This window comes from Cydia strobilella, chromosome 8 (assembly GCF_947568885.1).
Source record: "Cydia strobilella chromosome 8, ilCydStro3.1, whole genome shotgun sequence".
Taxonomy (NCBI): Eukaryota; Metazoa; Arthropoda; class Insecta; order Lepidoptera; family Tortricidae; genus Cydia; species Cydia strobilella.
In genome coordinates this window covers 9763523-9787354 of record NC_086048.1, presented here as the reverse complement: position 1 = coordinate 9787354, position 23832 = coordinate 9763523, and the positions used below count along the sequence as shown (strand labels likewise).

The 23832-nt window shown below is 36.5% G+C and overlaps 1 protein-coding gene across 1 annotated transcript; it reads left to right on the top strand.

Moving 5' to 3' along the window:
* Positions 1-6: 6 nt before the first annotated feature.
* Positions 7-4698, top strand: LOC134743594 (cytochrome b5-related protein-like). Its single transcript, XM_063677152.1, has 5 exons — positions 7-306; positions 1064-1467; positions 2773-2964; positions 3631-3861; positions 4349-4698. Exons 1-5 carry the CDS (start codon positions 52-54, stop codon positions 4641-4643), a joined length of 1377 nt encoding a protein of 458 aa, XP_063533222.1. The 5' UTR covers positions 7-51; the 3' UTR covers positions 4644-4698.
* The last annotated feature ends 19134 nt before the right edge of the window (positions 4699-23832 follow it).

The window sequence follows — 23832 nt, the reverse complement described above, 5'->3', positions numbered from 1 at the left end:
GTGTAATCACAATAAGTTGCTATTTGAAGTTCACAGAGTGCAGACGCAGTCATGGCGCCGAAAGGAGCGGAGAATAGCGAAATAGCCTACCGACGGGCTATGGAGAAAAAGACCCATGTAACGTTCCCTCAACTAAAGTACCCGTCGTTAAGGGATACCGGTTTAAAAGACTCGGTACAATGGCTGGAGGGAAAGGCGATGGATGACGGGGCGGAGGGGTTATGGCGTGTGCATAGTGGTCTATACGATTTAGATTCGTTTATCAACAAACATCCTGGTGGCGCGGATTGGTTGGAGCTTACTAAGGTAATCCTGACTTACGGCATGTTAACAGATAATTTAATCAATATGTTTTTAAGCTTTAGTTCTAATTCGTAATTATGGCATGTATCTACGTTGTTGCGTGCCTATTCTGTAATGCATTTTTTATATTTCATTCATGTAGTATTTAAAAACTTGATCAGAATATTAAATTAGGTAATCTTTAAATGCACATTACTTACAATACAAGTTTATCGTGGCAGCACAGCCCCTCCGACCGTTTGGCAACCAAGTTTCGCAACTACCTATAGTTGTTAAAAAAGAAACATCCTGTTACGCAACTAGTTGCTCAAAAATAAATTATATTCCTGAACCCAAACTAGCGTAGACGACAGTGGAGTTTCGGAAGCGCTGGTAGCCTAGCGGTAAGAGCGTGCGACTTTCAATCCGGAGGTCGCGGGTTCAAACCCCGGCTCGTACCAGTGAGTTTTTCGGAACTTATGTACGAAATATCACTTGATATTTACCAGTCGCTTTTCGGTGAAGGAAAACATCATCCTAACAAGGCCTAGTTCCCCCTCTGGGTTGGAAGGTCAGATGGCAGTCGCTTTCGTAAAAATTAGTGCCTACGCCAATTCTCAAGATTAGTTGCCAAGCGGACCCCAGGCTCCCATGAGCCGTGGCAAAAAGTCGGGATAACGCGAGAAAAATGATGATACAAAAAAATTGAGAGTAACTTAAAATACTTAACTCTGAACTGTATTTTTTATTTTTAAATGCTTGGCAATATTATTATTTTCAGGGTACTGATATCACAGAAGCATACGAGTGCCATCATTTTAGTAAATCTGTCGACACAATTTTAACAAAATACTACGTAAGAGACGCAAAAACGCCAAGAAACTCCCCGTTCACTTTCGATGACAATGGATTTTTTCGGTCACTGAAGAGAGCTGTTGCTAAGGAATTACCCAAGATTCCAAAAAATGTTACTAAACAGTCGGACAGGATTATAGATGGCTTATTCGCAGCCTATTTACTTTTAGCAGCTTTCTCATGCTATACAAAAGTATCCATACTAGCGAATTTGTCATGGATGCTCGCTTCATTAATGCTCGCGTGGACAGTAGTTGCATCTCATAATTACATACACAGGAGGTCAAATTGGAGGATGCACCTTTTTTCAATGAGCATGTGGTCTTACCGGTTAGTAATATCATTTATGTACTTACAGGTTTTAATGTGAAATAATCAAAACCCAAATAATAGATGTAGCTCGGAAAGCGGACAAGTTAAAGTGGGACTGGGCTGGTCATGTCTGCTGCATGCCGAATGACATGTGGGCCAAAATAACCACAGAGTGGGTGCCCCATGAGTCAAACCGGGGATCCGGCAGACCTCGTCGGCGATGGCGGGATAACTTGGACTCCTTTTTGAGCGACTGGCCAGATGTAGCTCAAAACCGGGAGGAGTGGAAGAAGAGGGGGGAGGCCTTGACCCAGCAGTGGGACACAGTAGGCTCGTAATAATAATAATCACAGGATAGGGAACGATTGATTCTCCATACAAACGTAGTCCTCATTCTCCTCCCTGGATATTGAAATTATGGAAAATATTTTTACACAGTTTGATATACTTTAATCATAGCTATAGGTACCCGACCGTTTGATATTTTTAGATTTTTGCTTTATTATAAGTTTTTAAAAATTTGTATGAAACCAGGAGCGGTATTCGACATGCGTTAAGTGACGTTTCGTGTTGAACTTCAGTTGAATGGAAGAAATCGTGTGTTGTCAAATAGGTAAATTTGACATTAGCAATCCACAGTTAGGTGACAACGAAACCAAACCGAACCACGCAGAGTTCAGAGCCATTTTAAACCGTATAGTAGTAAGAAAACAAAGTTGATTTTTGTTGCATAATTTTTTCAATGAATGAGTTTTGGTGTACAACCAAATGATACTTTCCACAGTTGATGAACAAATGATTCATTCCACTGTTGAACTGATGTTGAAGCCGAAACTGACAGTTGTGCATCTCGAATAGGGCCCCTGTTTTTCGCTCCTAATTCTTATCCAAACGGTTGGGTATAGCTATGATTAAAATACATGAAATTGTGTAAAAATATTTTCAATCATGTTAAAATCTAGAGAAGAAAACCGGTTTCGAGGCGGTCGTCCCCTTTCGTCTTAAAAAAAAAACACAAATAAGCACAAAAAATAGAAAAATGTCTAATATCTAGGCCACAGTGAATATAGTGAATATTTTAAATGTAATAACATTGTATTTACTTCTGGAACTCTTTCACACACATTCCACACACTTTGGTACGCCCATTATACAGATACCCATTATTTCTAACGCAATGCATTATTGTTAAAGAAATAAATAAATGATTATAGAGTAGTTGTGGAGTGGTGGTGGAGGTTTCCACCTTAGCATCTCTTATAAAAATTACCAAAGGCTTGAGAATGTTTAGGCCCGCGGATTAATTTAAATTTATTTTTACAGGGACTTTAGAGTATCGCATGTGCTATCTCATCATCTGTATCCTAATACTCTAATGGATTTGGAAATCAGTGCCTTTGAGCCTTTGGTATATTGGACTCCAAGAAAAGAGAAGCCTTTCTTTTCCAAATACTTCGCATTTCTAATTGAACTTTTATACTTCCCCTTTAAATATTTAATCGACTTCTTTATAAGGTTAGTATTTGCTCTTGCAATAATTATATTAATATAGTGTAAGAACATCATGTCCCCTAGTGTGACACTAGGCCAGCGTGAACGCACAATACTTCTCATGAAAAGCTGTGGGAAGTATTTACTCATATAATCTGATGATCATCATTATCATAATGAATTGTTTTTTTTATTCGTTATTTTGTTTAGAAGTTTCTTCAATAAGAAGCTCAGTGCGAAGTGAACAAGTAAGTAAACATACTAAATAAGAGTCGTTATCGGCTAAAATTAGGCTAGAATCACATATAGACGCTGCATATTTTGGTTTACTTACGTTTTGTTTTTTAAATAAAATCGTAGTCGGGTACAAAAAAGTCGTTTCTTTATATTCTTGCTTGCCTATTCCTACCTTACTTGGCGCATATAGGTGTTCTATGGGTTTATATGATACATACGTCCCTTATGAGTTCAAATCTGGCGAATTAATATAAGATCATCATCTTTAATTTCTCTGATTCCGCTACCCAAAGGTTGTCTGGAAGAGATCGCTCTTTAGCGATATAAGACCGCCTGTTGTCTGCCTCTACATTTAATCAATTGTTCTTTTCATTTGTATGTTTTTACTGAGGTGTGCCAATAAAGAGTATTCTATCAATCTATCTATCTTTAATTGCACTTTTGTGTAAACAGGAACTTATCGGCCATATTCCGAAAAGACTATTTCAAGAAGCACTGGCGCATCACGGACTTGGTCGGTTTTCTGGTGCCATTATGGATGTGGGTGGTCAGCGGAGCTACTTTCTATCACGTGTTTACCACTTGGTTGTGTATCATTGCCGGGGCAAGCTTGACCTTCTACAAAATTGGTTCCAATGCAGCCCACCACCACCCTGATATTTGGAAAGATGGCGACCAGCCCAGGTAATTAACCTTTGAAATCTGTATATGACATGATAACAATACACAAATAGTATTAACTCTGTCTCTACGGAACAGACATTGCGAAATCGCTTAATTAAATATATGACCTATGTACCTATAAAAAAAACATTTATAAATATTTAATATAAGATAAGACTCAAAAAATCTGTTTAATTTAAGATTAGTAATTAAGTTTAATATTATATTATGCGCTTTTTTTATAGAAATAAACAGTTTTTTTTAAGTGTGAAGATCTTTATAAAAAAAATTATATAGGTACACACAGTTAAGTGCAAAAATAAACAATTTTAGTTATTTATTTATATCTAGAGTACAGAAGTGCTTGTGCTTATAAAGACTCCACAAACACAAGTAATTCCTGAAAAGCAAAAAGCTAACTTGCTGTGTCTTGTGTTATTATACATTTTAGTGAAATCTTTGCCATCTGTAGACTATTTCATCTGTAAATTTTCGATTAAAATTTCAGCTACGGCACGGAAACTCCGGACTGGGGCGTCCACGAGCTGGAAGCTGTCATGGACCGCGAAGACATCAACCGCGGCCACTTCACAATCATGACGTTTTTCGGCAACCACGCGCTGCACCATCTCTTCCCAACTTTGGACCACGCGACACTAACATACCTGTACCCCATATTCATTGAATACGCTCAGAAATTTAGAGCCAACTTCAGATTGACGAACCAATTTGATCTGTTCATTGGACAGTACAAATGCGCTTATAAAACAGAGTTTAAAATTATTGACAAGAAAGAAAACTAGACTATTGATGAAGCTGTCCATAAGAATTGTACTAAGTAGTTTTTTATTCGTATAAATAAATAATTAATTAACTTTCTTTTAAATCTTAATCATAATCTCTAATAATGCGTTTAAAAACCGCAAATTACGACCAGCATAAAGATAAACTGTTTTATGAGAACAAAATTTTTATCTGTGATAATAGTGGCCTGGTCTTTTCTCGAAGTCTTCTATTCTAAACATATCATGTGGGGAACCAAATGAAAGGGCTTTATGAGTAGATCACAAATATATAACACACTGTAACATTTTTACTACAGTCTAACAAATTATTAGAAAACGTTTAAAAATTTCACAATCCAGTTGACTGCATAATTATAACATCAATATAGATTTTATTATTACATTCAAATTTCAAAATACTCTAAATAAGTTTTTGTCAAATATTTTATTTGTGGTACAAGCTTTTATCGCTGACTGTACTTTCCTTTCCACAGGCAACTAATACTCATCGGGACAATTCTAAAAACCCCAAACACAATTAATAAGGTTGCGTTGTTATATGACAGAGTTCCTATGGCCACCTCCTGTCTCCATCATCAGATCAGCTCGATGGTACCATAATATTGCATTGTCACCTGACTTACATACGAGTATGTATGCAAATTTTCAGCTTTATTGGAAGTCGGGAAGTAGGTCAAATTTAACTTGCAAGATTTGACCCGTACATACATAGGTACATTGCAAGTTAAATAATATTTTTTGTAATAATGAAAAAAAAAAACAAAGCAATTTTGTTTTTGAACTTTAGAGTCGAGATACCGTTTTATTCGAAATAAAGTGTCAATTGCAAACAATTTTGACAAATCTCTGTTACTTGATACCGAATGATATGGCATTTAGGTGATTTGGGCCCACATAAATTTTAGGTCTGTGTTTGGGCCCGACTCTAGTTTGTCAGAATTTTTTTAATTTACGCATGTCTCGCAATAGTTTTTTTAAGCTACGGTTGTGAGATATGCGTGAATTTCATTTTCACTTACCGCCATTTGACGTTCTGTGCGCAAAATTTTTGCAGTTTTTGCCAAGATCTCTGTAAACATGTCTCAAAAAGATAAATCTCTAATGATATCGATACGGCAAAAAAAATACTGTAGTAGTAGTAGAACTGCACTGTTGCTACTGTAGTAGTGGTAGTAAACACTTTATTGCACAAAACTAGTACATAACACAGAGAGAATACAGTAAATGTGTACAAAGACGAACTGTTTAGGAACTGTGAACTGTTAGAAAAAACAATTACATATTTTACTAACTTAGAACTTATCTTATACTTTTAAGATTATATGGACTAAGGCAAGGATGCAACCCCTGTTCAAATTATTGAGTTACACATAAATATTTTTATAAGACAGAGTACTTACATTTATATCTATAAGTGTTTTTTTAACAATAGCTTTAATATAACTGGGTTTATAGTTGTTTAGAGCTTTTGGTAAGTAAGAGGACCAGATCCTATTACGATATTCATTATTATTTTGAGTAGTTATGAAATTAGGTTCATTGGGTAGACCGAAGGTTATTTGGTCTACGATATCTTTTGAGATCTCCCAAACAATGCTTGTATTCCAGGATTACAGCCAATTTAGCCTTATCACGCGAAGGGTACACAGAAATAACATGTCTAGTCAGTTTTTTTCGGAAAATGAGATTTTCATTTAAAAATGTAGAGAATGATGTGAATGTGTTGTGATGACGAACTATTATTTATATCTTTTGCTATATTATACCATTATTTATAACTTTTGTTTTAATTAAAAAAGACCTGGTCACGGAATAACCATACATTTTGACATTGTTCCAAATTTTAAAACCGCGATTACTCAAAATGTTACTAAAGTGACTAGACATGTTCTTTCCGTGTACCCTTCATATACACAATCTACAATAATTGAACAATACTTTCATAATTATTTTTAAATTGTTGTTTTATTTTTAGTGTAACTATAGTTTTCAATATTCTAATTAGAATTTTATGGATTTTCGATGTACAGTCGCCATCAGATATATCGGAGCGGCTAAGGCGCTCACAAATATCTGAACACGCCTCTATTGTCAGGGCGTTAGAGTGCGTGTTCAGATATTGTGAACACCTAGGCCGCTCCCATTTATCTGATGGCGACTGTACCATGAGTCCATTATGAAAATTTTCTGAAAACTGAATCGATCGAAGAATCTCATTTAATCATAGAATCTACTCACCAAATTTCACGAGAATCGGTTGAGAATTTTGAAAGAACATCCGAACATACGAAAGCATTTTGCCCGATTTCAAACGGACACCTTCGCTAACGCTTCGGTCAGAAATACAATACATCCCGTACACGTTGAACTTTTTAAGTCATTTACTGTGATAATCGAATTCAGACTGCGTCAGCATTGCTGCCGCAAAAGGGTTGTCTTGGTTTCTGACCACTCTGTCACGCTTGTATTTTTATCTTTAATCAAATAAATAAAAAAAGTTGAGTGCTATTGCATGTCTTTCTAGATGATTATAATTCTCTTGAGAATAATATAAAACAAAATTTCACCCATACAAAAAGCTCCACTCCGTCACATTTTTTTGGGGATAAAAACAAGACAACAAAAATAATTTTGACCCAATAGTCAAAAATGTGGGCATCGACATTCATTTTGACATCTGTGGCAGCAATGCAGTCGGCATTATTGTTACGCTGCAATGCTGTGCTTTATTCTGTTTTTAGTATTTGTTGTTATAGCGGAAACAGAAATATATCATCTGTGAAAATTTCAACTGTCTATCTATCACGGTTCATGAGATACAGCCTGGTAACAGACGGACAGACAGACAGCGGAGTTTTAGGGTCCCGTTTTTACGGCGGCCAAGTTAAAAAAATAAAAGTAACGGCCACCTAGCCTAGTCGGTAGTGACAAGTGACCCTGCTCCCAGGAGGTCCCGGGATCAAATCCTGTTAAGGGCATTTATTTTTGTGTTTCTCACAAATATTTTTTCCTGAGTTATGGATGTATACAAGTATTTATATATAACTATATATTATAATATATCGTCTAGCTAGTGCCCACAACACAAGCTTTATTCTGTGTAAAATTGTCCTATAATATTTATTTATTTATTCCGGGATAAAAATTGACTAAATTGACTAAATATTTGTCTAAATTTACACGAGTCTTTTTACTTTTAAAATTATCAGTTAAGAAAGCTAAATCTCATGAAACAAAACTATGAAAACGGATTATATCGCGTATATTGAATTTATAGTTATAGTATAGTTTCGAACCCTTTACAGCGTTCGTGGTCAACGGGTGACGCTGTCTGTAAAGGGTTCGAAACGTCGGGATGTATTATAAATTCAAAATACGCGATATAATCCGTTTTCATAGTTTTATATCATAAGTAACTATTGCGGTGACCAAAGACAATATTAAAGCTAAATCTTTTAATATTATTATAACACGAAATATGCTTAAAGAGGCACGTGATCTTAAAATATGAACATTTTTACTTTTGAAGCTTCTCAAAACCAACTTTATTAATAGGGAATATTACGCGAAACTCTGCGTAGGGGGCGCCACTATCACAATCTGAGGGTCTATCGCGAAACAAGAAAATCGAAATTTCGTTATCTAACATCTCTTTCACTCTTGCATATTCGAGCGATAAAGTGGCAGAGAGCGAAATTTCGGATTCGCGTTTCCCGGTAGGTCCTCTGTAAACAAACCGCCTTGACGCATCAATGTCATATTTTATTATCTCTGAAAACTTGTCAAAAACCTGTTAAAGGTACAGTATGTATAAGTTACTCTATGGTTTACTAAAAAGGCTAGTGCTGCACTCTGGTGGCAGAACATTGCAGTAATATCCCCTATTGTAATTTTTGATAGTTAAGGAATTGACTAATGGAGGGTTTCGTATTTCTATTAAGTAGATAGTAATACGATACCCCATTAGAAAATTCTTTTAAGCTATTCAATACGCCGTTATATTGGAGATGTCCGATATAAAGTTAATTTTAAGTAGACTGTGCGCTTTTAAAAAACATGTTATTTGTTATGATCACTAAAAGATAGGTAAAATGTGATATTATGCTTGAGTTTCGCAATAATATGTAATATTGTAAACAATAATATTTATTACTTAAAAGATAATCTTTGAACTTATACCAGATAACGTTATGACCTGCTGATTAACACATGGATCATTAATGTGAAAACAAATATTTTAAATAAATTATTTTTGTACCAAGCAGAAACGTCTGCGGACTATGCTATTAAGCTTAGAATAAATTTAAAATCTAGGATGAGACTTGCAGGCGTATTCTGATTTTAAAAATAGGTTAAGAATTAAATCTGGATTAAATATGGATCTGATCTGTCAGTGTCAAAGTGACGTTATTGGTTGAAGAAATGTCACTTTTGACACTGACAGATCAGATCCATATCTAATCGAGATCTAATTCTTAACCTGTTATTACCAGTCTATACTTAACCTATAAACGAAATAAATGTCATATACAAAGGAAAAAATGACCTTGACCAAGGCCTCCAGTGCCCGGGGCTGGAATCGAACCAGCGTCCTCCGTTTACGCGACAGATGCCTGAACCGCTCGGCCACCCGGGCTCAATGGTATGGGTCAAAATTTCCAAGTATATGACAATTTCCGAAGGCTTGTGGCGCCCCCTGGCCTGATATTTATTTCATTTATAGATTAAATAGTAGTGTGACTACTTGCAAAAAACACAAATTAAAACATTTTCTTAAGAAAGTAATTTAATTTATCATTATAGCATTCTTAACCTGTTACCCAGAATACGCCTATTGAACTCACGACACTGCTCTCCGCTCTGAGCTACCAAGACCTCAACCCATGGACACATATATTTCCACCATATGGGCCTTTAGGGACATCTACCGTAACAGGGTTACACTTCAAACGGCTACCGGAGTTCCAAATCATACTGGAAATTCACCAGTAACGATGCACCACCCCATCACTACACCTTATAAAACAAGGTCCCCCGCCGCGTTTGTCTGCTTGTGAAATAGTAGCAGGAACCAGTATTCTGAATGGATTTTCGTGAAATCTTTTGCATTGTAGGTATTGTCAAAACGTCAATTAAATAATTTATAAGAATAAAACCGACTTCAATGGGGGATGCCGTTGAAAGGTTACTTATTGTTGATGGTGCACTCCAGACAATGAAATGAAAAAGACAGCATCTTTTGCCTAACTAAAGGGAGATAAAACCACCCACTTTTCTAGTAGCATTTCGTTTCTGTAAGGGTCACAGTTCTAACCTAACCTAACCCACTGTTCTGATAGCCTTTCGTTTCTGTAAGGGTCACAGTTCTAACCTAACCTAACCCACTTTTCTGATAGCAGTTCGGTTCTGTGAGGATCGCAGTTCAAATAAAAAGTCCAGGTCCAAGTTTGGGTCTGGGTCCATAACGAAGAGAATAAATCGCTAAACGTGAACTATATGTCGTTGAAGAGTTCCACTCTGATCATCATCAGAAGTTCCGCTTCAAATGTCACTTTTTTATGTTAATGCTGGATTTGTTGATGAAAATACTAAAATCACCATATGTATGCCTTTCACATTTGAGGAGTTCCCTCGATTCCTCATGGATCCCATAATCAGAACTGTGTTTTGACAAAAACGGGACCAATCTGTATATATATACTTACAATCAAAAAAATATTTTTTAAAATCGGTCCAGAAATGACCGTTAGTAGTTAGTAACAAACATTTAAAAAAAAATTAAAAAAAAAACATACAACCGAATTGAGAACCTCCTCCTTTTGAAATCTTGAAGTCGGTTAAAAAACCGGACAAGTGCGAGTTGGACTCGCCCACCAAGGGTTCCGTACTTTTTAGTATTTGTTGTTATAGCGGCAACAGAAATACATCATCTGTGAGAATTTCAACTGCCTAGCTATCAAGGTTGATGAGATACAGCCTGGTGACAGACAGACGGACAGACGGACAGAGGAGTCTTAATAATAGTCTTAGTGACAGTGGTCTATTTTCCTGTTTCCTGCGCTAGGCAACACCGCAACGTCCCTTCTGGTATTCAAAATACAGTAATCTCCATAAGTTAATCAGATAAATGGATGAATTATTAAGGGATGGCGAATGATTTGTATTTTGTCCGCCATGTCTAGGAAGTGCTCCCGGTACTTGTTGTCTATACAAATACAGTACCAGTTGCAGTAGTATCCCATTCCCGGTTCTCGCCATACAAACTCAGTACCGGGAGCATTGCCTAGTCGTGTCTACGTCTACATGAGCGGCTGAAGCTCTGCAAGTAAATATTGACTACAAAAGTTCATTTCTGTACATATTGATTGCTTACTCTCTGAGAGATTTTCCATAAAACTGGACTTAATGCGTATTTGGTTATAAATAAAATTATGGAGAAAAGCAATAAACTTAGTGAGTGGGAGAGGTAATCTATAGTTACGTTCCTGAGTTAAGTCTGAGTGAACGGGGAATATTACCACCTGTGCGTGGAACATTAATACCGCCTTTAATACAAAGATGTGCATACTCTTAGTAAGGTACGCTCATGATATAATGATAATATTATAGCATCGGAAACTTGTGAACCGGCGAACGAAATGTTTTATGACGCGAGGTTATTATTTTATTAACTCCCGTTTTACACACAATGTTTCCCATCGCACCTGCGTATATTATTTGAATGCAAGTAGGTACGTTATTATGGTCCCCCATTCCGTAATTTTTGAGGCAAAGCATAATAGGCAGAGAGACCCCATTATTCGTCATACAGCCACAATTGGAAACTGCGTAACAAATGTTATTACAAAGACGTACCTTCGTACCTACCTATTATACGTACTCGTATTGCCCAAATTAAAATATTTAGAAAGACAAATAAATATTTATTTATATTTATACTCGTAGCTTGAAAAGCGTGTGCTTATGTTGCACCAAACCTGAGTTCCACTAGGTACAGCTAGGGTTCAGCATTAGTTCTATCTTGGTTACTGCTCTCCCAAGTGCTCATCAAGGCGTGTCAGAAGACCAAAAAAGCGTGTGCCTATGTTGCACCAAACCTGAGTTCCACTAGGTACAGCCTGGGTTCAGCATCAGTTCTATCTTGGTTACTGCTCTCCCAAGTGCTCATCAAGGCGTGTCAGAAGACCAAAACAACGTGTGCCTATGTTGCACCAAACCTGAGTTCCACTAGGTACAGTACAGCTAGAATTCAGCATCAGCTCAGCTCTATGTATACATTGTATACTTAAACCTTCTCCAGAATGTAATAAACACTTTTGTAAAAAAACTGAGAACCTCCTTTTTTTAAGGCGGTTAAATCGCTGCCAAGTTAACATAACATTTAGTATTATTATTTTGATCAACACGAACACATATTATATATCACGAATGTCTGATATTCATGGAACCTTATATTAAAGCAGTGTAGCTATTTAGAGTTGGCGGTTCTGTACAGGAAATGGCAGCAGGAATCGTAGGAATTTCCGACAATCTTTTCCGATGCCGACTCGCAACTTCCGGTTTGTCAATGCCAGATTTGCACCCACGCTCCGTTAATATTGCGTAATATGAAAGTAGATGTAAAGGTCTCTAGTTTTATATAAGTATCAAAAAGGGATGTGTTGGGTAATCTAATGCCTAACTAGTAGCCAAAAGGAGCCCAATTCAGATTTAACAATTTCTTATGGTTTTGAACTGGTATTGATGAATGCGAAATGAAGTGATAGTCGTGCGTGAGATGCGCGCTAATCATCAAGAGGATCGTCAAGGTCGTATCAAAACCATAAAAGGCAATCTGGTGTTGCTCTTTCCATTTCATTTTGGGTCGGCCCTCTGAATATGTTTCCGCCATTTGGCTCTGTCAAAGTAGGTTTCTGGGTTTTTTTTGTTTGTCTAGGTTTCACCAGTGTTACGGGTGACTATGGGCGACGGTAATCGCTTACCATCACGCGATTCGTCTGTTGGTTTGCTTCCTACCTATATCATAAAAAAATAACTTGTTAAATCTGAATTGAGCGCCAAGTAGAAGTACCTACTAAAGTAATCAAGTAAGTCGACGAAGCGGTATGATGTTTGACTCGTAAACGCTCAAAACAACGAAACTGATCATACGGTAAAAAGTCATTCATTTCCGTGAACACAATAAAAATCTAACATTAAGCTATTTAAATCTCCTACCTACTTTACAGGGCGGTAAAGTCAAGAATGTCTCAGTAGTCATGCGATCCGAAAGGTGTATAAATTTTATAATGGCAGTATTATTTATGTATGTATAGTATGTATTTATTCAGTATTTTATTAGTGTATAGAAAATATTACGTGATTTTCTTGATCAGAAAATGTATTTTCTGCCAACACAGTGAGGGGTAATTTGTTATTAACGATCTTCTGCACACATTATCAATACCTAAGTTATTAAACCTAGGTAAACGGCAACATGTAATCTGCCTAGCTTATAAATAATTAGAATAAAATACTAGCCGCTATGAATTCGTGTTTATTGACTATTATTTTTTCTAAATTTCAAACTTTTATTTGTTAGTTGCTCTTCATTTGATTTTGACACGAATACTTGCAACATGTTACTAGTGAAAAATAATTTGCTCGAAATTGAGCAACGTTCAGTGATTATTTGATTAAATTTCTCACTAAAGAAGGAAATACGCCTTCGCAGATAAAACAACGTATGTTGCCCGTGTTTGGTGATTCGTGTCCTTCCGATTTCACCATTAAGTTATGGTCTAGGTCTAGGCAATTTAAATCGGGCCGCGAAAGCCTAGAAGACGATCCTCGTAGTGGACGACAAATTTCTGCCATCACTGAAGAAAATGTGACGAAGGTGGAAAATATAATTCTTGAAGACCGACAACAATTTTTTGGGATGCTGAAGGGATTTTACTAATAGATTATTTACCTAAGAAAACGACAATTAATGCTGATTATTACGCAAATTTACTTTGCCAGCTTGAGAGACGCCATAAAAGAAAAACCGGCCAAGTGCGAGTCGGACTCGCGTTCCAAGGGTTCCGTACATAACACAATTTAAACAATGTATTTTTTATGTGAAACGTGATTGACATGTCTTTAAAAACTCCGTAGGGGTCAGATCAAAAGCTAAGTAATTAAGTCCGACTCACGCTTGACTGCACATTTTGCGTATTTTTTTCAAAATTTTAGACCCAGTAGTTTTTGAGATAAAGGGGGGGGGGGAATGGTCATTTTTTGCTTATTTTATTGAATAACTTCTAAACTGTTTATCCTAAAATTATAAAAAAATATATTTGAGATTCTCACAATAAGAATCCTATCCAGTGATCCTATAAGGGTTCCGTTTTTTCATTTGATATGTAACACGATATAGTTTGAAAAACTTTATATTTGAATTTTCTCATTTACCCCCCAAAAGTGGCCCCCGTGTTTAAAATTCATTTGTTTACGTTACATGTCCGTCTTTGGGTCATAAACTTACATATGTATACCAAATTTCAACTAAATTGGTCCTGTAGTTTCGGAGAAAATAGGTTGTGACAGACGGACAGACAGACAGACGCACGAGTGATCCTATAAGGGTTTCGTTTTTTTCCTTTTGAGATACGGAACACTAAAAACAATGGTTAACCTTTTTTAGGGTTCCGTACCCAAAGGGTAAAAACGGAACCCTATTACTAAGACTCCTCTATCCGTCTGTCTGTCACCAGGCTGTATCTTATCAACCGTGATAGCTAGACAGTTGAAATTTTCACAGATGATGTATTTCTGTTGCTGCTATAACAACAAATACTAAAACCGGCCAAGTGCGAGTCGGACTCGCGTTCCAAGGGTTCTGTACATTACACAATTTAAACAATGTATATTTATGTGAAATGTCTAAAAAACCCGTAGGGGTCAGATTAAAAACTAAGTAATTAAGTCCGACTCACGCTTTACTGCACATTTCTAATAGGTTTTACGGTGATCTATAGGTAAAGATCTATTTTGTGTATTTTTTTTTTCAAAATTTTTGACCCAGTAATTTCGGAGATAAAGGGGGGGGATGGTCATTTTTTGCCTATTTTCTTGAATAACTTCTAAATTATTTATCTTAAAATTGTAAAAAAAAAATATTTGAGATTCTCACAATGAGCTCTTTCATGTGATATGTAACAAGATATAGTTTAACAAACTTTATTTTTTAATTTTCTTATTTACCCCCCAAAAGTGGCCCCCGTGGGTAAAATTAATTTGTTTACGTTACATGTCCATCTTTGGGTTACAAACTTACATATGTGTACCAAATTTCAACTTAATTGGTCAAGTAGTATCGGAGAAAATAGGCTGTGACAGACGGACAGACAGACAGACGCACGAGTGATCCTATAAGGGTTCCGTTTTTTCCTTTTAAGGTACGGAACCCTAAAAAGGAGGGGCAAACTTAACAGAGGAGTTCTGATTTTACACGATAACGCACGTGTGCATACGGCTCGCACTACACAGTTAGCCATAGCCAGAAATGGCTTCAACGCCATCGACCACCCCCTTTACAGCCCAGATTTAGCCCCCTGTGACTATTTCCTGAAGAGATGATATCCGCGGTGAACGAATATTTTGACGACAAACCGAAAGAATTTGGTGTTTGACGATCCTTTTGTGAATTCTTATTATTAAGTTTGACATATCTATAATAATTCAATGTTTTTAAGAATAATAATAACTGCATCAATAAATTGCTCTGGTATTTAGATTAAGGTAATATTTAAAACTTGACAATTTAAAAGTGCTTGTTGCTAGGCCTATTTGAATAAAGAATATATTGAATTGAATTGAATTGTTTTTTTTTTAAAGTTTAATGTCATTATTTGACAAAAATGTGATAAATACATTTCGGTAGACGGTTATATAGAAAAATAAAAATAAACTACCCAGTACACCAGCCACCCTCGTACTTCTCACCAGCGGTGAGATAGACTCCTTACTTCCTCAAATTAATTTAGTTTGCCGGTAGTGGATACACTAACTGAAGTAGGTATTGCTTTGACCACATCCACTCAATATGTTGAGCCGATTTTCCAGGGTTTCCAAGTAAGTGGACGTTGTATATTCGTCGTTTTCATTAAATTTATATTCGTACCTTTGACCAAACTGGAATTGGAAGCGGCATTTCTAACTTTATAAATTGATCTCAATTTGTAAAATTTGTAACTTTGTATGTCCCTACTGATTATCGGTAGTAATCTGAATCTAGTGATGGATCGGATCCGTTCTAGATCAGAAGTTTTATTCCAGCTAAGCAACAGTTAGAATAGTAAGATGCTTACCTTGAGTGCAAATCAACTGATCGCTATATATAGGTACAATACAGTACCTATGCAGGTGCGGAACTGTCGCTATTCAGAATCATGCACTCAAGTGCAGCAGAAGTCACTTTGCAGCATACAACTCGTGACTGTCTTCTTTAAATCCTTCTACTACTACATAGCTTAATTTCTTGGTCTAATTTCTAACAATATGGATTTCATGCGTGTTTAAAATAAATAAGTGTCCAAACAATGCAACTCATACGTTTAAAAAAACTACGTGATTTACTCGTAGTATTAAAAAAATACATAATAGGTATTATAGCAGAACAAGGGAGGCTGGTCGCCGTGTCATATCAATTTTGCTTTAAGGATGACTCACGTTAGACCGGGCCGTGACCGGGCCGGAGCTTCCGGCGGTTACTTTTCTATGACATGACAGGTGATCACGTGATGCTTTCCATAGAAAACGAAGCGCCGGAAGCTCTGGTCCGGTCACGGCCCGGTCTAACGTGAGTCATCCTTTACTTGGAACATGCTGAGACACAGAACATTCTGTATAGCTTCACTAAACTTCTTTTTTCTTCTTCGGTGCACTGTTTACAAAGTGGTTGTAAAGCACGTACATTTTAGAGTGACTCGCTACAATCGCTACACGACAAGCCCTTTGGTGTAATATTTAAAAGTTTCGCGTTTTGAACACATTTTAAATGTCTTCTGTCGGACTATTGACCATAAATAACATTACGTGTAGTGGATAGTTTGAAAATGTGATATCTACCCCAAACTTTTTCATACATTTTTCGTCGGATAGTTACATTACATAAATCTCTGTTTATGACATTTTGCTGGGACATCAGTTAGCCGCGACCACGACCAATGAAACCGGTGTAGAAAGGTAATAAAAAAAAATTGAAGCCCCAAAATAGCCCAGCAGGAAGTAGGCACTTATTAATTGTAAGAACTTAAGAGTCCCCGGCAAGCTTGGCCGAATTTCACCTTCCCATACAAACGGAGTTTCGTTCTCATTTTCATTTATTTATTTGCGTCAAACACATAAAAATGCATGCAAATACAATTTAAAAAAATACAGGGATCACAACAATACATATTAGAAATAATAATACACACACATATAACTTAAAATTAGACAGGTAAGTTTAACAATAATTCAATTCAATTCAATTATTTATTTCAGGCAAATGCCCATATAATTTGTTAGTAATACAATTAAATTAATCTTAATATGCTAATGTTAGTAAATACACATTAAATTACAAATAAAAATATACATAATACATTAATATAAGAATCACAAATATTTATAACAAACATTTATAAAAAAAAAACTACGTGTTTGATTGTAACGAAACTTAGCATATAAATAGAGCAAAAACAAGTTTTGTATGAAAATGAAGCTAAGAAGGTGTATATAAACTAATTAAAGACCTAGATATACCTTATCTTATTGTAAGTACAAAGCTACAGAGCAATCTAGCGAGTCGTTTTTAAAATGAGAGCGTAACTAAGTTTGTATGGAGAACCGAGCTTGCCGGGTACTCTTAACCTACACAATCTCGGAAATATCTACTCAAGCAGGATTTAAGAGATGAACGTTACTGGATTTAATAATTGCGACGCCGGAATAACAACCAATTTCATATTTAAATCAGGGTAATATCACTAAAGCCACGCTGGACTTAAAATTTCACTCAGACGTTTAACCAGAGCTACTACGGCTTATTTCATTTCAAAGCGGTGATTTCTCAGACACTGGTGATGTGCACAAGAGAATTTGTTACAGCAGGTTTATTTATATTTATAGGTATATTGGGAGATTAATAATACCTACCTATATGGTGCTTTTCTAACGAGTTATAAGACCTCAGCATGATTTGCTACCTACTAAGTTTTTGCCAATGAGATGATGGCAAACGAAAACTATTTTGATTGGAGCAACATTATTAGGATTGCAATACCAAAAGTTTACAAGTGGCTTCTTATCAATGAAGTTACGGCTGAGGAACTTGAACAGTAATACGTCAGCGTTTATCGCCGTGAAAAACGGACGTAGAGTTAGACCAAGCTAAGTTGGCAGCGACTTTGATAGCCCAGACGGTGCAAGTGGTATTTTAAACGTCAAACTTCTATGAGATTATGATGTTTAATAACACTTGCACAGTCTGTCTGAGCTATCAAAGTCGCTGCCAACTTATATTGATCTAACTCTAAAGTGCGTAATTCTTGCTCTGGGTTAAACTTGTAAGGATGTGATGGATAATTTATTCATAGTATATAGCAACATTACTGAATGGTAACTATTTAATAACAGTATAATTCTATTTATAGGAATAACGTGAAATGTTAAAATGGAAAAGGATGTATGGATGTTAAATAATAAACCTTAATTAGACGCGAGTTGGCACAGTGGCTGTTAACAGCAACTGGGTAGAAAGCGGCGCACACCTCTCGACACCCCTGAGCCGCTCACACTGGTGTTGCTCCTGGTCGTCTTCAGCACTCGGCAGTTTCTCCCTTACTAGGAAGGTTTAATTACCTAAAATTAACAAAAAACGCTTTTATTCTTTATCGTGGTTATCAGGTCACGCTTTTATAGTAACAGCAGGGAACGAAGGGAAAGTTCCGATTTTTAATTACAATACATACATACCTACTAAAATATGTGTTCCGCAATAATTGAATTATTTTATTATGTTATAATATATTCATTATCCATTAGTATTTCAATTATGTTCATTTTTAGCGAAATTATCGAAGCGCGCTTATTGATATATAACATAAATAAAATCGACTTTTCACATCCCTATAAACGCACACATACACAGCCTTGTAACCACCATAACGGCGACGATTCGAAGTTCATCTTGTCAACAGTATGATGGTCCTTTTTTGACAAATAGCATTTTTACAAGAGCGAGGAGAGAGAAGTGATACTTGTTTGTTGCTGCGCCGTCAAAGAGAAGTAAGAGAACAGACAACGTTGGGGCCTTGGGACGTCTTACATGATCCCTCTTTTATGACCGGACGTTCTACAATAGTCCCAATGGCTGCTGAGATCGGTTCATGAGTGTCTATTGTTGCGTCTGTGAACGGGTTCCAGCAGGCGTTCTACATAACATTAAAGCTCTCCAAAGACTCCGTGTTGGATCTATATCTCCACACAAACCTATCAAAAGACCGGGATTTATAGGCCCGTGGAATCCAAAATGGAGATACAAATGATCTTAATTAGATACTAGTGCCACTTTTATAACGACGAGATGATAAAACGCAAATGAATAAATGAATTATGTTTGTTTAATATAATGGGCCCAGCGTATGATATAACGCGTCTGTGAGTTGAGTAAATTACCGATGCCAAATTAGGCCTTTGATTAGTTTTAGCATTAAGCTTTCATTGATTTCCGTTACTATAATATAACGCATAAAGGATGACTCACGTTAGACCGGGCCGTGACCGGGCCGGAGCTTCTGGCGCTTACTTTCTATGAAATGACAGGTGATCACGTGATGCTTTCCATAGAAAACGAAGCGCCGGAAGCTCCGGCCCGGACACGGCCCGGTCTAACGTGAGTCGTCCTTAAGGAAGTACTTATATACGCCACGGTTCCATCGTACCCCGCAATTCAAAGTGATTGATTGTGCCTTAGTTACTCGAGCGAGGATATTAAATGGTTGCTTATAAGATAAATATACCTGCCTCGTGTAACTCAAGATAGAGGCAAACATGAAAATATTAACAGATAGTTTACTTAAGTTTCACGAGATGGTGGCAACAACAAGCCTGTGGTCCAAGTTTAAGTCTAATGGCAGGCAGAGAACGTTGCCGTCTAAGATTTATAAAACTGTTAATATTGATTATTTAATCATCCGGCTACTTCCTCATTAATATCTTCATTAAATAAATTACTTTATTAGAGTTTTAGGCAATCACTTTTAGCTTTTAAACAAAGTTATCCTTGATTTCAAATGAAGGTGCCATTTATAATCCTCAATTCATATAAAATGTTTCATTTTACAGTTTTAAATTCGTAGACAATTTATTGATGTTCTCTGAAATGAAACCTTTACAATACTTTCGTATAGAATAGTTATTTTCGATACAAGTGCGGAAAAGAGGAAATTCGAAACGAGTGGCGATAAATTAAAACACGACCGCAGGGAGTGTTTTAAATCGACACTAGTTGCAAATTACCTATTCGCACGTGTATGGAACAACGTTTTACAGTACATATGGCCCTTTAAACTTTCGACATATGCACAAAAAGTGCACTTTACGCACTAGTGCGAGAAAGTATCACCATATGTACTGTAAAAAGTAAAACAGGTCTTCTTGTTCATCATTCGTGTTAATTTGCTCATATTAAATATGTCGGATTTTTACATATAGCCCAAATAAGTTTTAAAGAACAGTATTGTTTATAATGCCATAATTTGCGGTCCCTTTTTTAGAAGGGTACCTGAAACCTAAGCCCGTTTATTGTTTTCCAAAGTACGGCTATAGCTACCTGTAGAATCAACCAGAAAGTAAGTAAGCCAACTGATTTGAAGGAATCAAAATTCTACCTAATATAGTAAATTCTTAAACGAAACAAAGAGTTTCCACAAAAGCCCTAATTCGACCCAAAAAGAGAATGTTGTTCTCGTTCTTGGCGCTCAATAGTCGTAATGGTTCTGGTTTAAAAAAATGCAAAAGGAGAGTCCAAGATTCTCCAATATTTTGTACGTTGCCGAATTAAGCGTTAACCCTTTACCTACGGGTGTCAACCACAGTTGCCAGTAAGGCAACACCGCTGCAGTACGGGTGTCAACTAGTTGATCGAAGATAATATGTTCATGTTCAATATTTTTTTTAATCAAAACGAGACCTTGTGTCTTGGTAATAGCGGTCACATTATGCATTGGGATCAATATAGGTGCAAAGAAAAAAATATCATAAGGTTTCGGTAGATGTCTCTGACATAAACATATTTTTAAAATTACCGCTTTTTTGCTGTCAACTGGGGTATCACCGTACTGCAGAAGCGCAAATAATTGAACTCAATATGGCCGTCCTAGTGTTGTTTTATATTTTATCGACTTGTTGTAGGAGTGATACATGTGGGTGTTTTGAATGTTATTTTTAGTTTTTTGAATTTTCTTTGTCCAAAAAGTTACAAAATTGGAAAATAATATTTTTTTTACTAAAACATAACTTACTGAGCTTCTATCCCGTACTTACAGAAATATCGTCAGTTGTATCGATATGCGCACATCACTATTTTTCGTCAGTAGCAGAGATTTGTTTCTGTGCAACATTTCAAGTAATTAATTTTTTGCAATATTTCAATAATTATCATCATTTAAGTATTTAGTTGTGTTACATATATAATAAACTAATAATTTAAATCTTAATCTTGAGAAATTCGCTATTAGTAACTTAAAATTCTTTAATTTGTGATTAATATTAAGCGTGAAATAAGAAATATTAGTGAATATAAATACACCAAGTGATTAGTTATTAATTAAACACATTATACTTAATGTGTGTGTGAAATTTTAAGCACGTAGCTGTAGTACTTCAAAAGTTACAAGTAAGTGAAATTATGTCCAACCGCTGACTCTCGCCAATACATGCCCGTATTGAGCGGAGACTGGGTGTTCAAAGTCCCCTTAGGTAAAGGGTTAACAATGTGCCGAAGCCGAAAGCCAAGTTTTCGCCACCGTCATAACTATTTGCCGAGTTTTCTCCCGTAGTCCCATTATGCAATAACCACTCCCTACTTAATGACCCTCTGCAGTAACAACCCGGTAGTCTAGCAGCTGTAATTCAACCGGATTGTCCGGATTTATCATTTTAATCATAAACTTTTGATGAAATATTTCTGCTTTCGTGTTGATGACTTTTGTGTAATGTTCGTAAATTAGATAACACATAGTATTGTACAAATACAGGATGTAGCTTACAAAAGTCAAATTCAATATACATATTTATAAGGTTATGTAAACATTGTAAACTAGTAAGTTTACTTAGTACTCGAGTGGTATTTTATTTTTAACTTTATATCAGCTTTTCCAGTTGCAAACATTCATCTTGAAATTAAATAATAAAGAAAAATTAAAAATAAATAACGGACCAGAATAGTCATTGAATCAAACCATCTAATGAATACACGTTATACACGGACGGGTATCTTACCTAGACTTTGACTTCTTTGACTAAGTTTTTGCGTTTAAAACATGTACATTGTTGACCCAGTTCTACGTACCGAAATTAAGACATAATTGCTATTTCCAAATCCAATAAATTGAAATGTACAGTGAAAACCGGACGTTTACTTTATTTTCCTCACGTGTCGAAAGTCTTTGGTAGCATGCCAACTCCAGTATAGTGTAAGCCCTTCGCATAAAAAAACCGCAAATCGATGTACAGGCCGTTTGGCACACGCATACTAGAGGTCAAAACAATTTTTTTGACCCGCAGTTCCTAAAAAAATTCCCTATTGTTCCCTAGTATTGAAGTAGAACTGTGTCACTTTGTAAAATTAAAAAAAAAAACTTAATGTTATTATTTTCAAAATTTCTTTCCTGGGGTTAGACATTAGGATATCACGTATCATTTTTGGTATATTGTACAAAAAAAAATCAGCTATATCGTATCTGGAGGAGCCGGGCAACTTGGTATGTTTCGAAAATTCTTTTTGTACTAATTTAAAAAAAAATGGGCGAAATGTAATGATGTGATATATTTTTAGAATCGCCTCAAAAAGCCCTCTCGTATTTTTCCATACAAAAAAAAAAGTTTCCACCCCCCACAGGGAATTTTTTTAGGAACTGCGGGTAAAAAAAATTGTTTGACCTCTAGTATGCGTGTGCCAAATGGCTAACCTATACATCGATTTGCGGTTTTTCTTTGTAATTGGGGTCGAGCGGCTTCCACTAGTTTATTACTTCTTTTCAACCCAGCCAAGTGCAGTGTCTGTACCTTCAGCCGTTCGCGCGCTCCAGTACTTGCGCAGTACTTTTTGGGATCAGAGCCTATAAATCGTGTGTTTTCTGTTAAGGATCTAGGCGTGGTCTTCGATACTCGTCTCACATTCCACGAGCACATAGTGTCACTTGCGACCGACTGCTATCGAAGACTGGGCTTTGTAATCCGTAACTTGCGTAACTTTAACGATCCACTGGCTATTAAGCTAGTTTATAACGCCTTGGTGAGAAGCAAGTTAGAGGCTTCGTCGATCGCATGGTTACCGTATGAATCAACTTACGCGTTACTGCTGGAGAAAGTGCAAAAAGCTTTCCTAAGGTTTTTGTACAAGAAGATTTATGGGTACTACCCGTTCCTGTATCCAACCAAGTATCTCTTGGGAACCCTTGGATACAATTCATTAGAAGTCAGACGGACCTTTAGTTTGCTATCTACTGCGTGTCGAACACTGCGCGGAGAGTCAGATTGTCCGGAACTTGTGAGCCGCCTCGTGCGACTGTTTGTTCTAGATGTCTCCAGAATAAATCTCAGGCCGCGGAGACGCGTTCTTTTAGCTGTGCCGGCTGCGCGAACTGTGTCGCGAAGAAACTCGCCACTGCCGCGCGCTCTCTCTCTACTTAATGCGCTCTTGGCGTCAGCACCGGAATGCGATTTGATTGCATGGCGATGGGTGGCTGTGAGAAACGAATGCTTGAGGTTCTGTGAGGTGATGGACGCTAGGCCCTCGAGTGTAACGTAATGTTTGTTATCCGTGTGTGAAATGTAATGTAATCAATCAATCAATCAATAATAATTTATTTCGAACAAATAAGTCCATAATGTGTTAGTAACATAAATACTAATACTTAAATCACTTAAATCTAGGGTTAGTACAAACATAATA